Genomic DNA, 13245 nt, shown 5'->3' with positions numbered 1-13245 from the left:
CATAATACCAACATCTGCTTAACATCAGGCAATCTGTATGTGAAAGCCAGTAAGGATCTTCAGTGGGCACCCTAGAGGAGCATAGCCTTGTCTTGCAGGGGAGGGGACCGATTCTTGCTCACTTCTGCTTACACATGTTCCCAAACCCACCCTACGACTAGACAATTCACGATGAAAATAGATGAACTCATCTCTATCACACTGCTATCTCCTATCAGCAAGTCTCTTCAATACACCTGAATGCAGAGGCATAACTAGAGCCTTCATGGCCTCTGTGCCAGAAACCATAAAGGGCCCCCTGACCCCCAGCCAGGGCCCTTCTCTCCAAGCCAGGAGCCCTTCCCACTAATCCCTGGGCCCTTTATAACAGTCCAGCAGCAGGAGTGTTTCACATGTTCTACAACGGGCCCCCTTCCTGCTGTCCTGGCCCCCCCCCCCCCCACAGTGGCGGAATGCCAGGGCCCGGTCGCAAGTGTGACCTTTGTGACCCTGGTAGTTCTGCCACTGCATGGATGGCTCCTTGTACTGTTTCTCTTCTCCCAGTCTGACTTCTACTGTAAAGGGGATTGCAAGACTAAATCATGTCCAGGTACTTACACGGCCAGTCTAAAAAAACATTTTTTAATGATGTACTAATGAATACAAAGCTGCATTAATTTGTGTTTTTTATATCTATAAATATCATAGGAGTCCACCTATGACTTTAGTGATGGGAACTTGTGGTTGCTTCAAACATCCAATTATATACAGTATATGCAAGAGAGAGGTTAAAGCGGAGTTCCACCCTGATTATGTGTCTCCTCCCACCCTCTGGTGCCACATTTGCCACCTTTCGGGGGGAGCTGGTACCTATTTTGACAGGTACCCTGTCCCCACTTCCGTTGGACCTTGCTGCGGTGAGGTAAGTCACAAGTTCGGCCCCCTTCTCCTCCCTTCTCTTTCCCCTGCTGCTGGGCCAGTATGAGAGCGCAGCACACTTCACGCAATGCGAAGTAGGGACCCGGCCGTGAAGCTACAAGGCTTCACAGCCGGGTTCCCTTACCGGAAAAGGCGGCGGCAGCACCCTACATCGCTGGATTCCAGAAAAGGTAAGTATCCTAATATTAAAAGTCAGCACCTACAATGTGTGTAGGTGCTGACCTTTCATTGTTGGAGGGGGAGGCCGGAACACCGCTTTAATATATACAAATTGGGTTATGTCAACATGGCATGGCTACCCACGTTATGCCTAGTCCCTGGAAAGTGTGGGAGATTTTTTGGTCTCTCATCACTTTAATATCATTTTTTTTATTATTATTATTATTATTATTATTATTATTATTATTATTATTATTATTATTATTATTCTCCTGATATTGTAAAGGGGTTTAAGTGGAATTCACTCTACATGGGTGAAAAGTTCTTTAGGAACCCCTCACTTTTATATTTCTTCTGGTTTGCTCCAGTATAGAAGAATACTGCCTTCAGCTATTGTTAAAATAAATTTGTATTTAAATAAAATAGATGTGGAACTGGAAGGCATTTTTTACCCATTCAGTCATTTCCCAGAAACTTTAAATGTTCGGCTCACATGTTTAAACTTTGAAATGGCTGAAACCCAATTCCTAAGATTGGAAGATGGAATTCTATAGAGGTTTTCTAGCTCATTTGAGGCAGATTAAGTTCTAACATTTAGGCACAAAGCTGTTAGCCATACAACACCCGAAGTGTAAATGAAATGACGTTGAAAGCCGAAAACAACCCCTGACTTGTGATTGTAAATGTAACCCATGTGTACTACACAATAAAAGCAACACAGAAAACCATTAATTAAGAAGGGAAAAGAAGAATTCTAGCAAAGTCACTTCCAGCTCCTGACTCCACCCTGGTGAAAAATGATCCCGGGCAATTCTTTGGGAAAGGTATTTGTTTCTTTGAAGCGGTGTATTTGAAATAAATGAAAGCTGCCTACGAATGTTCTGTCTGTGCACTCCGTCTGTTGCTGCAGCTGGGAACAATAGAGAAATATCTTATTTTTGGAACGAAACTGATGTTTGAAAAATGGGCTTGGGCTATCTTAGCGAAAAGTCCCACATTCTAAGAGGAAAAAGAAACAGATTAGGGTGTGCCCAGAAAAAAAAGAGTCCTTTGACCTACTAGATGATGTCATTACTTGCTTTAATGTCCTCAAGTGTGTCTGATATTTACAGCCTGTTTATAACCTATAGGGATTTTTTTCCCTTGCTGTCCTTAAGTAACTCTATATTATTTATTAAAGTGACACTAACCAACATTCTTATTCTCAAAAATGAATACATGCACATCTCTTACTTAATGGCTCTGTAATCTTTATTTCATGAAACTGTTTCTTTATGGGGTTGATTTATTAAAACTGGAGAATGCAAAATCTGGTGCAGCTCTGCATGGTAGCCAATCAGCTTCTAACTTCAGCTTGTTCAATTAAAGCGGAGGCCCACACAAAAAGAGAACCTCCGCTTTTCGGAACCCCCCCTCCGGTGTCACATTTGGCACCTTTCAGTATAATACAGGTCATAGGTGTGCACAGCCTATTGCATTAGGGTTTGCACCCCAAAGCTCAAACACACATGAACGCCACCTGCTGTCACAGGAAGGGGTGCTGGTGGTAGGAGTCAGTTGATTGGGAGCTTATTACTATACACCCTAAATAAGGGTGTAATGTGTTCCTAAAGACGAACCTAGATTTTAATATAATGGGGGCATTTACAATGGCCACTGGCACCCCCAACCACCCACCTGGTGCTGCTCCTGTATAATGCCAATGCACATGGGCTGATTAGGGTGTGCCTAGGCACACCCGGCACACCTGTGCGCACGCCTATGATACAGGTATTTGCACCCAGGAATAGACTCCCACGGGAGTCACGCCCCTTCCCGTCCCTCCTGCTGTCTTCTGGAAAATACACTGGTCCTAGGAGACAGCAGGGACCAGTGATGACGGGCTGCACCACTTGCACATGCGCAGTAGGGAACCGGGCAGTGAAGCCGCAACGCTTCACTTCTTGATTCCCTCACCGAGGAGGGCAGAGATGAGCAATTGCTCGGCCTTGGCTGCCAAAATCGCGGGCACCCTGGACAGGTAAGTGTCCATTTATAAAAGGTGTAGCTGTTGGCTTTTAAAAACATAATTTGGGTGGACCTCCGCTTTAAGATTTGACAATAAAACCTGGAAGCTGGTTGGTTTCATTGCAGAGCTGCACCAGATTTTTCACTTTACAGTTTTAGTAAATCAACTCCACTTTGTTTTTTGGATGTCTGTACCATGTATTGTATCGATTCCATGGCCTGTGCTTCAATTCCACTAGTTGGTAAAGATTATTCTGAAAGATTTCATAGAATTGAAAGGGCCAGAGAGTGTGAACCTGGAAGGAAGACCAGGCGAAGATGGAAGAACCAGGTGCAATGGCAGCTCAGCGCTAGAGGGCTTTGTTTGAGAGATAAGTCTGGCATAATGTGCTGGTATCTGCTGTATTTTAGCACATTATGGCATAAACCTATAGGTGGCACATAAAAAAATCAGGAGAGTTTACTGCTTGCTTTAAAGGGATCCTACATATGAATTTTAAAATGGACACTGGGAGTATTTCTGGCACCAGCTTAGCACCTCTAAATGCCAAGTCTGAGAGATTGTAGTGAGTGGAATGGATTTTGCTAGGCTTGACTTTACATTGCATTGGCAGGAACCCAGTGCTAGTCTTTGAAAGACAAAGCTTCTCCCAGCAGGAGCACAGCAAGGAAAATCCTAGGTAACATGTGCAGTGGGTAAATCCATGCAAATGTTGCTAGCAGGGATCTTAGTAGCCAGAGGGAAGGAAAAGTATTGTGTAATTTACACTTAAGTGACCCCATTACTCCAATTTGCACCATGAAAGTATTGATCTGCTTGACTTTTACTTTCCATGGCCTGTGCTTCACTTCCACTAGTTAGTGAAGAGTTTAATGCATTTGGCCCTAAAGGAGCAGGACCTTGAAGTACCATTTGGCATCGACTTTTCAAGCAATGGTGTATGAAGTGAGTGCTGCTTACACACTACCCCCACTTACCTCTTGCTTACCAGCCCATGACTTGACTTGTTCATGGTGGCTTACCATATAAAAACAAACTACACAACTATGAATAAGTATCAGGTAAATATGTAACATCTTTATGTAGTGATCAGCAGGTTCACTTGTACCTGCACAATGGTTGATTTATGTGAACTAATGACCCAACATACAGAGTAATGATAGATGCAGCAGCTACTACATACCAGTCTGTCCAGTATCTAGATCCATATTTTATTTGCTGCGGTATTAGACAAGAAACCCAGTAGAGCAACATTAATTGCAGACTTCATTGCCAATAATGCCAAAGACAAATACACACCCTAAATAAAATGAAAAATCCTAAACCTGCTAATGGGCCTTGTTCATAGAATCAGTGTATTTTATATAGATATAAAATGCCATCAAGGTTTATTGAATATTAACACATGTGCAGTTTCCTAAGGGACTTACAATCTAATCTTCCTAATACAGTGAACAAATTGGGGGTTATTTACGAAAGGCAAATCAACTTTGCACTACAAGTGCAAACTACAAGTACACTTGAAATTGCACTGAAAGTGCACTTGGAAGTGCAGTCGCTGTAGATCCGAGGGGGACATGCAAGGAAAATAAAAAACAGTATTTTAGCTTGCACATGATTGGATAATAAAATCAGCAGAGCTTCCTCTCATTTCAGATCCACCCCTCAGATTTACAGCGACTGCACTTCCAAGTGCACTTTGCACTTGTAGTGCAAAGTGGATTTGCCTTTAGTAAATAACCCCCACAGCGAACACAACACACACAGGACAGTTTGAGGGGAAGCAATATAAATTGTAAGCACAACAGGTGTACAGGTGTGGGAATCCCCATTTTGTACTGTAACCGAATTAAGATAAAATCTGCAAGCCTCTTGACATTAATCTTAAATTGATAGAATTTGAGGAAATATTCCAGACCAATATGCAGCACATGATATATAAACATTCTTATATTTATCCTCCAAGCAAGGCCTTTAAGGAGAAAGAATGTCTAATTGTGGCACTATCACACTTGTTCAAGCTTTTCCAGGCAGACTGTCACACATCAGTTGCACTTTACACATGACATCCGACCTAAAGAAGTCAAAGGTCACCATGAAGTGCTTGTGCACAAGATGCCTTCAAGAATTCATGTTGGGCACCCTTTCCATAATGAGCACTGCAGTGTAAATATAAAACTATCTTTAGCAGATCTACACCTGTCAAACTGGGACTTCCCCAATCAAATCGAAAATCTTTATCCGACATTGTACTATACCCATGCCATAGGAAAAGCATTGGTGTGTACATCATTTTGCACTTTAATGGGTGACAAATGACTGCTACAAACATGCAAGGTCACGGCTAAGCGTCGAATACAACCAATGACAGCTGGTGATCACTGTCATTTGACGCTGATCGCGTGATAAAGTAGAGCTACCGAACATTACTTCAGTTTTCCGATGTCCCTCACTGTCAAGGATCTTATAGAGACATTATAAAATAAATACTACTAACAAAAATATTATGCCCTAGTTTATTAAATAGGTAATTGTTTGTAAAAGATTATTTTATTAATAGTCGTGTTTTCACCAAAACCTATAAACCTTACTATATATATCCTTGAGTTCATGTGTGATATATCCAAGGTCACATTCGTATGAATTTATTTGAGTAGTAAGGACATAGAGTAATGTATTTGTTGGGTAATATGTCAGTACTCCATCAATACTAGATTCAGAAGATATCAAAAAATGTCTTATCCTTTTTCACAGACCACAGCTCCTATAAAACTGGCAGCCATTCTTCCTTGGAGACTAGTGATGTTTCCATGGTATGTCTGGAGCTGGTGAAAGCCCCATGCCTCCTATGCTCATACTACAGAGGTTAGCCTGATGCACCATGCAGTACTGATATGGCATGGATGACAAATTAGCATGATTTGGGCCCACTGGGTTGAAAACCACCATGTCATGGGGGTCCCCTTCCTCCAGACATGTGAGCCTCAGCGGTGTGCTAGTGCAGCAATTCAAAGCCATGGTTCAGCTCCATATTTTCTGTCTCTGTGAGAACACCAGGATGTTGTATTATCTGAGAACTGCTTTTAATATCAAAATTACCATAATTGCTCTGCCTTCTGATTGGCTACCCGGAGCCTATCATCATGTAAACCATACCCTCTTCCTTCCTGTTGCTTAGGAGCATGAATGATCATTCAACGTTGCCACCTCAGTGGTGCTGAGATTTCAGTCCTCAGCATCTGCCCAGTGATTCCGCAAAATCAGGAGCCTAGAGAAGGTTTCTTATGTAAGGCACACACCACTGACATCATTCCTGCTACAGCACGAGGGAAACAGGCAAAAACTCATACCCACCCAACTATCGACCCACAATCAGGATTCCGGAATAAATCACACACACGTAGGGAAATCACGCTGAGAAGGAAATGGACATATCCTGGCACTGTATTTGTCATTCGCTGACAGCGAAGGTTAATGTGCAGCTTAATCAGCAATATCATAGATTAGATTCCCTTCGCCAGAACCAAATGTCCTATTTCTTGTTGGATCTAGTGATTTTTACACTTGCCGTAAAAGAAGGGGTTAAAACCTGCATGATACCTATAAACCACTGATAAAAATCATGCATCCAGTTTCTATACAAAGCAACCAATGCCTGTCTGTAGCCAGGGGATGGACCAGGCTGTGAGTAGTTGCCTCTTTCCGCAGACAGATGAAAAGATACTGCAGATGGAAGCAGCAGCTATACAAGGGCAGCAACAGTGCACTCCCAGATACAACTCATAGGGAAATCCATGATACCGAGTCACTCAAAGGACAAGTGCTTGAATCGCAATATATTCAAAGCGCCTACACCGTTTACTACCAATAATACTGTCATGGAAAGCTGGCAAGCCTAACAGTCATTCCCCTCTTTATCCAGCAAGCCAATAAATGATGAAATCCTATCTTACAAGCACACCAAATCAACAGCATCTGTAATAATAACCCTTCTTTTGTGCAGGAAAATCTATATAAATAGCTTTTGCACTTTTTGTATAAAATACATAAACCTTTACATATAATGTATAGAAGAAATTGTGCCTGAAGCACACATAGCAATGACAGTGTATGTGCAGTGGGTCCCCCACCATTATAGCAGAATGAAATGTGAAGAAGTCAGTAAGCTTTAGCTATCATCAGTGGTCCTACAAGAAGGATGCTGGACCTTTTAGGCCTATGCCAGCTTTAATTACAGGTTCATTGTTCATATAAAACGGACATCATTTTTACAGGTCCCTTGAAGGAGAAATGGCCTTTCTAAAGCAAATGAGGAGCAAATCCAAGGCACTGAGCAGCTGTTGTCTCCTCTAGCTGCTGGAGCAGCAATGCAGATTTCCCTCCCTTCCCTGGTAGCATCTGAGGTGATAATGAAACATTTGGACACTTATTAGCATAAGATAAGCAATGTGGTTCCTAAAATGAAGAGGTCAGAGGAAGGCTAGGAAATGAGTGCTTTTGAAACAAATAAGACTTTTTTTTCCCACTTTTGGGTTTTAAAGGGCCTGAACCGCTTCACCTGTCCCCCTCCCCATTACAGTGCTAAAAACAACGGCAGAAAATGCCATCTAAGACGTGGTACTCACGCACGGTCTCCTGCTTCGGATCCAAGCTGATGACAACCTGCTGGACAGTACCGATTTTTCCTTGCAGCGCCCGTACACGCCTGGCAGTGACCTGAATTTCTGCTTCGAGATCGTGGAATATGGAGCAGGCATGCCTGGCCATATCCGAAAGCTGGCGTAAGATCCGCGACATCGCAACGTTGCTGATCGCGCACAAATCCAAAGTTGACACATCTTTATCCTTCTTTTCAACGGGCAAGGATTCCCTCTCCTCCGAGGGCACCTGCGCCGAAGGTGCCACATTAGCCGATAATTCTTCCCTCGAATTCCCCCGGTGGTGCTGCCGCTGCTCATCCCCCTGATCCCTGGAGCAGCTCCCTTCGACCTGGGCGACAGCGTGCCTACACAGCCACTGGGGCTCAACAATCCGCTTGGCAAAGGGCATTGCAGATCGCCCTACACGTTATCCTGCGATGATGCCTTGGCTAGCCAAATCCTAAGGAAACAACATCAATGAAGACAGATAGGGGTCAAGAATCCTCCGAAATGAAAGGTTGTAGCGATCCGCCAACCACTGTGCCACTCCAGTATAGGTCCAGTTCTTTTTTTCTTTTTAAATACAGTGATCCCTATTAAATCCTGTGCAGGTCCTCATTGTGGGGAGCCCTTTTTTATCCTAGCCATGTTTTCCCCTCCATGTGTGACAGTGTGCAGCTGTGACTTGGGAAGTATCGCAGTTGTGCACTGCTTCCCTAGGTCCTCTCTTCGCTCTGATCATCCAGTTGCTTTTTGGATAGCTTTTCTCTGCCTCCCTCTCTGCTTTCACCATGCTACAGTGAGGCAGACTGAAAACCAGGAGGCAGGATTTACACAGAGAGGTCTGAATGGGGAGGTGAAATGAGAAAAGGGACAGGGAGGGTGGAGGAGGTGCTGGCAAGCCAAGGGGAGGAATCAGGACATTCTACACAAGACATTGCCTTCCCCAGCCTCAGTCAGTAAAGAGCTAGCTTTCTATGCAGAGACAGTCTGCAGCAAATCGCTTGGCTTGGCAACTTCCAGCGCCGCTTTACGAAACCCCAGGCCATGGATTCTGCTTCTGGTTTTAGAATTTAGATTCTATTTGAAAAAAAAAAATCAAGGTTTACAGAATACAGACAGGAGTGCAGGAGCCTGAATGGCATGGTACATTTAAAGCCAGTCAATCTGCTGTGCTTCTGAAAAAAGAAAGGTCCACTCATTAACGACTAACTTTCCAGAATACAATAAAAACCAAAAAACAATCAACCCACCCAGCTTTTCGGTGACTTCCTATAAAAAATCAAGACAGCATTGTTTTATTTGTTATACTTTATTATGTATTTAGGAGTCAATTTATAAAGATCTGAAACCAAAATAACCAGCCTTATTACCAGATTGGCAATATTATTATACAGGATATAGCGGCAACAGTTTGCGCAGCGCTTTACAACGTTAGGGCAAACAGTACAGTTTACAATACAAAAGGAATCAGACGATCCTGCTCGTTAGAGCTTACAATCTAAAAGGATCTCCTTTTTTTTATAAATTAATTCATTTATTAATAGTTATCTATTAAACCTGTAAGCTTTTTATCTGATGTTTCTCTGCTTTTCAGCATAATGGCGTTTTCACTTTGATAACTATTTTATAATGGATTTGGTATATTATACCTTTATACCTTTTTCTATTTGATATATGCTTGGGATGTTGTCAGTAGTGCTTTTTAATTAACCGTGCAGTGCTGCTCATTATATTTAATATTTTGTAGCTTTTCTTTTTTATTTTTTTTATTTTAAACGTTAAAAATAAAAAGCCTATCCCTGAGATACCAGTTCAGCACAATAGTAATAAAGACATGTACCTTCATGGCTGAAAGCTTGTAAGCATGCAATCACTACCCCGTGCTGATACTAGCCCATGTGCTCAACGTTGAAGGCGTATTTTGATAGGGGTCCATTAAGGAAGGAACATCTCTTTTAAAGCACTGATGCACCAGCAAAACATTCTTCAGCACTGCTAGAACATCCTTAGTAACTATTTCAATCCCAATACTTTAAAGCAACCCTATCTGAGTTAAAAAATAAATAAAAAATTAAGTTACAATGGCAATAACCTGCGACCAAAACAGCTTTTTTTTACCTGTCTGGCAGCCAGTTTGCTAAAATGTTTCTTTGTAGCAGAGCACCCAGGAACCAATCCCATCCCACACCTCTGAGCACATCCTATGCTGGTCACTATGGTTCCCCCCAATGACCTCTATGTCAGGAACCTTTGCTGATAATGGGGGATAAGCTCTTTGATACATCTAAGGAGCTGAATTAGCGATTATATTTTTTTTAAACACCTCACAGAGTCCCTTTAAGCTCCTTGAAGTATATATAAATCTATTTACTAAAATATCATATAAGGATTAACATGTCAATGTAAATTAAAAACTAATTTTCAATTATTTTAAATCTGCAACTTTCACTAGAACATTAGCTGGTGATCCTGCCAGGAAGCTCCTTGTTCAATCCCCGTTATAAGGTGACAACACATGGATCCAACATTCACTAGAACATTAGCTGGTGATCCTGCCAGGAAGGTCCTTGTTCAATCCCCGTTATAAGGTGACAACACAGGGATCCAACATTCACTAGAACATTAGCTGGTGATCCTGCCAGGAAGGTCCTTGTTCAATCCCCGTTATAAGGTGACAACACACGGATCCAACATTCACTAGAACATTAGCTGGTGATCCTGCCAGGAAGGTCCTTGTTCAATCCCCGTTATAAGGTGGCAACACACGGATCTAACATTCACTAGAACATTAGCTGGTGATCCTGCCAGGAAGGTCCTTGTTCAATCCCCGTTATAAGGTGACAACACACGGATCTAACATTCACTAGAACATTAGCTGGTGATCCTGCCAGGAAGCTCCTTGTTCAATCCTCGTTATAAGGTGACAACACACGGATCTAACATTCACTAGAACATTAGCTGGTGATCCTGCCAGGAAGCTCCTTGTTCAATCCTCGTTATAAGGTGACAACACACGGATCTAACATTCACTAGAACATTAGCTGGTGATCCTGCCAGGAAGCTCCTTGTTCAATCCCCGTTATAAGGTGGCAACACACGGATCTAACATTCACTAGAACATTAGCTGGTGATCCTGCCAGGAAGGTCCTTGTTCAATCCCCGTTTTAAGGTGACAACACACGGATGTAACATTCACTAGAACATTAGCTGGTGATCCTGCCAGGAAGCTCCTTGTTCAATCCTCGTTATAAGGTGACAACACACGGATCTAACATTCACTAGAACATTAGCTGGTGATCCTGCCAGGAAGCTCCTTGTTCAATCCTCGTTATAAGGTGACAACACACGGATCTAACATTCACTAGAACATTAGCTGGTGATCCTGCCAGGAAGGTCCTTGTTCAATCCCCGTTATAAGGTGGCAACACACGGATCTAACATTCACTAGAACATTAGCTGGTGATCCTGCCAGGAAGGTCCTTGTTCAATCCCCGTTATAAGGTGACAACACACGGATCTAGCAATTACTAGAACATTAGCTGGTGATCCTGCCAGGAAGCTCCTTGTTCAATCCCCGTTATAAGGTGACAACACACGGATCTAACATTCACTAGAACATTAGCTGGTGATCCTGCCAGGAAGCTCCTTGTTCAATCCCCGTTATAAGGTGACAACACACGGATCTAGCAATTACTAGAACATTAGCTGGTGATCCTGCCAGGAAGGTCCTTGTTCAATCCCCGTTATAAGGTGACAACACACGGATCTAACATTCACTAGAACATTAGCTGGTGATCCTGCCAGGAAGCTCCTTGTTCAATCCCCGTTATAAGGTGACAACACACGGATCTAGCAATTACTAGAACATTAGCTGGTGATCCTGCCAGGAAGCTCCTTGTTCAATCCCCGTTATAAGGTGACAACACACGGATCTAACATTCACTAGAACATTAGCTGGTGATCCTGCCAGGAAGCTCCTTGTTCAATCCCCGTTATAAGGTGACAACACACGGATCTAGCAATTACTAGAACATTAGCTGGTGATCCTGCCAGGAAGGTCCTTGTTCAATCCCCGTTATAAGGTGACAACACACGGATCTAGCAATTACTAGAACATTAGCTGGTGATCCTGCCAGGAAGCTCCTTGTTCAATCCCCGTTATAAGGTGACAACACACGGATCTAACATTCACTAGAACATTAGCTGGTGATCCTGCCAGGAAGGTCCTTGTTCAATCCTCGTTATAAGGTGACAACACACGGATCTAACATTCACTAGAACATTAGCTGGTGATCCTGCCAGGAAGCTCCTTGTTCAATCCCCGTTATAAAGTGACAACACACGGATCTAACATTCACTAGAACATTAGCTGGTGATCCTGCCAGGAAGCTCCTTGTTCAATCCTCGTTATAAGGTGACAACACACGGATCTAACATTCACTAGAACATTAGCTGGTGATCCTGCCAGGAAGGTCCTTGTTTAATCCCCGTTATAAGGTGACAACACTCGGATCTACAGCGACTTCCAAGTAGTGCAAAGTGGATTTGCCTTTCGTAAATAACTCCCATAGTCTTTTAGCATATGCCATTCAGTTAGTGTTTAGATCCTAAGATCTTTTGCAGGGTTCCTTAATGGTTGCTTATGCTTTAATTAAGGCTTTGCATATATAGTCTATAGTCTACAGTCATTAGGCCCCATTCACACCGGTGTGGCTTTGAAATCGTGCTACCTCTAAGAGCGATTTCAAAGCCACACATAGGTGCGACTTGCACTGCCGATTTCATTGTGGCTTGTAACTTCATACAACAAAAGTTTATTTAAGTCGCAATGAAATCAGCAAAAAAGTAGTGCAGCAACCTTTTTCAAAGTCGCTGCAACATGAGTTGCAGCAATTTGAATGTGTTTCACTGCTGATAATAGGGTGCGACTTGTCATGTGTTTTAGAACAGTCAAATCGCATGACAAATTGTACCAGTGTGAACAGGGGCTTATAGTCTATTCCAACACTTATAGTACATCCTTATTTTAGTACAGAGAATGCTTTAAAGCAGTAGTAAACACTGCTTGGTCATTTGTACCTAGATAAGGTTATCTGTAGGTACAATGAATAACTCGTAAACATGCACTGTTTGGAGATATTCACAATTTCTTCAGCCGGTGATGTCACTGGTGCATGTACACTGTACTCTGAAGTGAGGGCATGCTGAACGTGCCGTCAATCCAGAGCGCTGTGGTGTGATTGTGACTCCCGTATGCGTGACATCAATGCAGCTTGGCCATTCAAACAGCCGGGGCCCGTGAATCCGGAAGAAAGACCGGGAGAACATGGAATCCCTTTCAGAGGTGACAGCATGCCGCTGGATGGATACCTTATACAGGTGAGTATGTCATAATGTGCAAGCATGCTGTACATTCTAACACTGGCTATACACGATTTGAATCTCGTCTGGTTCCTGCTGACCGTTAATGGGCAGGCTGAATGTACCAATTTGATCAACTTGGGTACAACCAGCCTG

The 13245-nt window shown here is 42.8% G+C and overlaps 1 protein-coding gene across 1 annotated transcript in view; it reads right to left on the bottom strand.

The window, feature by feature from the left end:
- The window catches only part of NHS (NHS actin remodeling regulator), a 271101-nt gene extending 262446 nt beyond the window's left edge, over positions 1–8655 (bottom strand). The window contains exon 1 of the mRNA XM_040336882.1: positions 7711–8655. Coding sequence (XP_040192816.1) covers positions 7711–8134 — 424 coding nt within the window. The 5' untranslated portion in view covers positions 8135–8655. The remainder of the gene's footprint in view (positions 1–7710) is intronic.
- Positions 8656–13245: the final 4590 nt, after the last annotated feature.

The sequence above is a fragment of the Rana temporaria genome, chromosome 2 (assembly GCF_905171775.1).
Source record: "Rana temporaria chromosome 2, aRanTem1.1, whole genome shotgun sequence".
In the NCBI taxonomy this organism is placed as follows: Eukaryota; Metazoa; Chordata; class Amphibia; order Anura; family Ranidae; genus Rana; species Rana temporaria.
This window is presented reverse-complemented; position numbering and strand designations above follow the sequence as displayed.